The 5803-nt window shown below is 33.6% G+C and overlaps 1 protein-coding gene across 1 annotated transcript; it reads right to left on the bottom strand.

Moving 5' to 3' along the window:
- Window positions 1-4088: 4088 nt before the first annotated feature.
- On the bottom strand, window positions 4089-5221 carry LOC125857631 (chitin-binding lectin 1-like). Its single transcript, XM_049537239.1, has one exon. The coding sequence runs from the start codon at window positions 5219-5221 to the stop codon at window positions 4241-4243; it is 981 nt and encodes a 326-aa protein (XP_049393196.1). The 3' UTR covers window positions 4089-4240.
- Window positions 5222-5803: the final 582 nt, after the last annotated feature.

Below are 5803 nucleotides of genomic sequence, written 5' to 3'. Positions count from 1 at the left end.
AAGAAGAGTAGAAGATTAAAAAAATTGTGGTTGAAAAATGAGAGGAATCCCCTCTATTTATAGTCAACAAAGGGTAGTATGAACAAATATTTTTTGTGTCTTATCTGAAAAGTTATGACCCTTTCGAGAAGTCACAACCCTTTGGAAAAGTCACAACTCTTTGGAAAAGTCACAACTTATTGAAAAAGTCACAATTCTTTGGAAAGTCACAACTCATCGAAAAATCACAACCCTTCAAAAAAAGTCACAACTTATCGAAAAAGTCACAACCTAAGTTAGGAATATTATATTAATTTAGCATTCAAGTTAGGAGTTCATGCTTTTAAGATAATATATATATATATATATATATATTAAAACAAATAAAAGCATTCAGCCAATATTGGTCCACCTTTTTATTATAGTGCACTCATACAATATATGATATTGATTTAGTATCAGTTAAGCGAAATTAGTGATAGTATATATTGTAATTTTTTAGTGGGGTATGAATGTTTAAGTATCTGTTTGAGTCCTACTTGCCTCATAATTTATTATTTTAACTACAATCACCCCTAATGATAATCCTGAGTCTATTGAATCATAATCAATAACTGCTAAACTATATATATATATATATATATATATATATATATAAGATACTCCCTTTGTCCATAATTACTTGTTCACTTTTGAATTGACACACCTATTAAGAAAACAATAATTGACATAGTGAGTTTTTCCATTTTACCCCTATTAATTATGAAGTGGATGAATTAAAACCTTAAGATTTTCAAGAAGTTGCACATTTTTCAAATTAATTAATTGAGAGTATAATAGGTAAAAAAAAATTATCATTTCTTAATTTGTCAAAATGGACAAGTAATTAGGGACAGAGGGAATAATGATAGGTGAAAAATATGAATTAGCAGAAAATGAATAAAGATCATACAGTCTAGCACGAACAACGTATCTAGTTACCTTAAGAATTTATTAAAATTTTAGAAGTTTTTTTTGGTTAAAATAAGGTCACATAAATTAAAAGCAGAAGGCATAATTGTATACATTCATTGGGGGACCGGGCAGAGGCGTATGCTGGCGGGGTCATCCGGTTCACATGAACTCATGCTTCCCTTTCGAAATTATATATAGTAGTGTTATATTTTTATTTTTTTTATTAAATATAGATGTGTGAACGGACACTCGAAGTATCATTTAATGCGATGATGATTGGGTGCACCTCTTAGTGAGGTTATAAATTTGAATTTTATATCTATTTTGTTTTATTTTTCAATCTAAAATTGGGTAACACCTTTCTTACAAGTTATTGGTAGCACTTTTGGCGTTTTAATTAATTAAGCATTTCAATTTTGGACTTATAATTTTAAAATTTTAACTGTTTTAATGATAGAAACCTAAATATCAAACTGATTAGATCCACCTTTTCATAATAGTGCACCAATCATCTCAAAATTCTGAATACGCCTCTAGAACCGACATAGAACTTTAAAATGATATCGAGTAAAGGTTAAGCCAAACTTCATTAAGAGAAATCATATCGAGTAACTTTATACAATGAATTTTGATAAATAAAATCACAAAACTTGAAATTAAAATACACATTATTGGGGATGCAAATAGAACCATAAAAGGAGAGATGAGGACAAATACAACATTTGTGTCAATCAGACATCACCAAATGGTCCATATATTTTAGCACATGATGAATAATGTGTCACGCCCCGAGCCTACACCCTGGGGGGACTGGCACTTGAAGACCATTGCTGGCCCCAAGCGAATACTTGGTCTGGTTACTTACTCAGAGGATGACTTAAAGCATTAAGAAAAGAATTCAAATGCTAAACGACTTAACTGTCTCAAACTAAACTCATAATGTTTTGAAAATAAACATTTAACTTAGCCAACATGGCAACTCAAATCTGAACATAAGTCAATAACAAAATGATAACGAATGAACTAACATCTGACTGACTATCTATGAAGCCTCTAAAACAACTGAGATGGATGTCGGGATAGGCCCACGACATCCTAATGAACTATCTAATACTGAAAGTAAACAAGAGGGATCCTCCGGAATGCAAAGAGGCTCACCAACAGACTCTGAACTGCTCACTGGATCAACGATGCGCTGGATGTCGATCCTAGTTACCTGTGTCTGCATCATAATACGATGCAGGCCAACTGGCATCAGTACATTGAATGTATGAGTATGCGAGTTGGAATGCTAAAACAACATAGGCTTGAAAGAGATTATGAAAGAAACACTTACCTTGGCTCTTCTCAACTCATGAATACTTAACTAAACTCATTTCATTATAAAGCAGTTTAAAACAAGTGCAATATAAAAAAAAACTGTTGAAAACATTATGTCAATTCATAATCATAATATCATAAAAAGATAAACCATGCTCCCTCTCAAAGTCTACTTGTGCAATGCATGAATGAAGTCTCATACCCCCATTCACACTAAGCAGAACCCCTTGAGGAACCATGCAACTACTGTTGTGGGAGTTTCTCTAACGGACAACCATTACTTAAGAACTATAGTTATGATACAACGCTTTATCTCACACTGCCAAGGCCCATCCTATACCTTGACGTGATATAGTAAGCTAACTCACTATGTGGATCCACTAGTCTATGTGAAAAGGATTCATCTAAAAAGTATGACCATTTTCTACCCATGATGGCTATATGATTTATGGAGACTTGAGTTAATATGAACTCGCATCTCCATATCGGTGCTCAATACTACTCCCAAAAATATACTTAGTTCATATGTTTTAAAAAACATCTTCTTCTATGATTTGAGATTAGTGCTCAAAGGCTATCTTGGAAATCTCAGTTTCCCTGCTTGCCGAAAACTAGCCCGAAGACTATTTGGAAATCTCAGTTTCTGTTCTTATTTAAATGTGAAAACATTAAATTCATGACTCTTTACGTTCCATAAATTAGATGATATTATCATTCTTAGCTAGCGTCAACCAAACATGTCACCTTTGATGAAATATTAGAGCATTTTGATAAACATCTCGACACACACATATACACATATAAGAATCTGCGTCGATGCACCAACCAATTGAATAAGTTGAATATCGACATTAATTACCTGTGAAATATGGTTTTAAAGTGAAACCTTTAAAAAAAAATTATCAATTTTTTCTAATTAGTATTTTTTACGAAATTCATTATTTTTATCCAATTTTTGATTTATTTTTATAATTGATTGTCCAACCTAATATGTAGATGAGAAAGGCCACTAGAATGATTTTTTTATTTTATTAGTGTGATGACTACCTGAAAGGATAAATATGCAGGAGACATTCCATTTTTTTCATCGTCCGCGAAGAATCGTGTGACGCTGGCTTAACTTTGATGAGATTAACTATTATCCACTAACAGTGGACAAGAAAATGACACCATCAATTCATTAAAGGATTCTTTCATCGCTTTCTTCGTCCTCATTATTTTTACCCTTCTTTTTCCTAAACACCATTAAAGCAATTTGAGACATTCATCAACGGTAACTTTTTACCCATTATTTATTTTTTTTTAGAATCTAGACTAATTAATTTCATACAAAATTATTTATAACTTATTAAGTTTTATGCGGTTGACACTAGCTAAGAATGATGCAGTACACCAAAAAGTATCTTTAGTGACAATTAATTAACGATAATAGCAATATATTGATATTAAACTAAATAGTTATGACTTATGGGCATTTCAATAGCATTCTATCTTTTTGGAGAGGTTAGGCATCATATCCTATTGCTCATGTATTTTGTTGTGTCCTTCTAATTTATTTGATATACAAGGTCGGGGTTATGCCTAACCCCCACCCTAGAGGTGGCTTTTGATTATTTTAAAAAAAAAAAGAATTAATGACAATAGTTTAGTTGTCGCTAAACATGTTTATTTTAGAGGCAATTACCACTCTTTGTAAATGTCTCTAAAGTTTATAGTGATACTTGATTCAATTATAATTAACTAATGTCGATAAAGATTTTAGCATAGTAAAATATTGATTGCTGCTAAAACTGTGTTTTAATAATGGAACATAAATAGTTGTAATTAAAATATGGTTGTAGACAAAAGATCTTTATTTATTATTATATTATTACTTAATGCATTTTATATGCATTAATTACAGGCATTAATATTGGAATAATTTCAGCATGCAGTTCCAAAAGAGGAGTAAAAGTACATCCTGTAGATAGTATTTTGGAAGTAGCATCTAGACAACGTTGAGCATGAAACTCTCAATACCTCTCATACGATTCTTGATGGGTGAGGTTAGAGTAGTAGTGTTGCATTGGGCTTGACAGTTTACAGGAGCGCAATAAGCTGATGTGGTCCCACACCAACCAGCGTTACTACAACACTGTCCAGTACCAGTAGGACATGATTTACCATTAGCTTGCCATCCGCATCGTCCCTCTGGGTATGGATCTGGACATTGCATCTGACAATATCCAGGAGAACAATACTTTGATGTGGTTCCACACCAACCCCATATACTACAACACTCTCCTGTTTTAATACATTTCCCGCCACCCTTTTTCATTCCACATTGGGGGTATGGAAGTGGGGGTGGAGGTGGGGGTGGGGATGGAGGTGGAGGAGGAGGTGAGGGTGAAGGTGGAGGTGGAGGTGGAGGTGAGGGTGGGGGTGGGGATGGAAGTGGAGGTGGAGGTGAGGGTGGGGGTGGGGATGGAGGTGGAGGAGGGGGTGAGGGTGACGGTGGGGGTGGGGATGGAGGTGAGGGTGGAGGTGGAGGTAGTTTACATTGGCTTTGACAGTTGTTAGGAGCACAATAATCTGATGTGGTCCCACACCAACCAGCGTTACTACAACACTGTCCAGTACCAGTAGGACATGATTTACCATTAGCTTGCCATCCGCATCGTCCCTCTGGGTATGGACCTGGACATTGTTTCTGACAATATCCAGGAGAACAATACTGGTTTGTGGTTCCACACCAACCCCATATACTACAACACTCTCCTGTTTTAATACATTTCCCACCACCCTTTTTCAATCCACATTGGGGGTATGGAAGTGGAGCTGATGCATTATTAATACCTTGAAATACTTCAAGGCCAATGGTTTCATTGATTGGGAGATGAAAGGGAAGATATAGCTCATTGGCTGAGACCACCTCAAGGAGGAACAAAGTCAGTAGACCTAATAAAAGGCTAATTGCCGTCTCTTTCATTTTGTTATAAATATTTGATGAATGATCAAGTATTTATAGCAAAATTATCAGGGAACAATCACTATATTTGATAGCGATTTATAATAGCAGCTTATCATATGTCAATTTAAAGTTTGGCTGGACTCATTACCGTATTTGTAATTCACATCAATACTTAATACTTAGTACTTATGTTTCTTTCAATAGAAAGGACAATAATAAATTGCGCTTATGATTTATTCATTTTTTGCTAAAAGCACATTATAACGCATAGAAGCAAACATCAAAGAGTAATACGAGTTTTCCTCAGCTTACCTTGGAACTTGATTATATGTTAATTAAAAAGTTTGTTAGGCTCAAAATTGAAAATACTATTCCCTCCGTCCATTTTTTACTTTATCATGGTACTAAAATTAAATATCCATTTTTATTTGATTAATTTAGAAAATAAAGAGAATTCATCAATTAGTTCTTAATTTACCTTTATTATCAACTATAGTCATGTTCCAACCTAATTCTTAAAATATTAAATTTATTATATTCAAAAGATGATTTTGATATAAAAATAATATAATAAAGGTATCACCAAATTTTTACCTTAAT

Source organism: Solanum stenotomum, chromosome 3 (assembly GCF_019186545.1).
Source record: "Solanum stenotomum isolate F172 chromosome 3, ASM1918654v1, whole genome shotgun sequence".
NCBI lineage: Eukaryota > Viridiplantae > Streptophyta > Magnoliopsida > Solanales > Solanaceae > Solanum > Solanum stenotomum.
The sequence above is the reverse complement of the archived record's forward strand: the minus strand, read 5'-3'. Positions and strand labels throughout refer to the sequence as shown.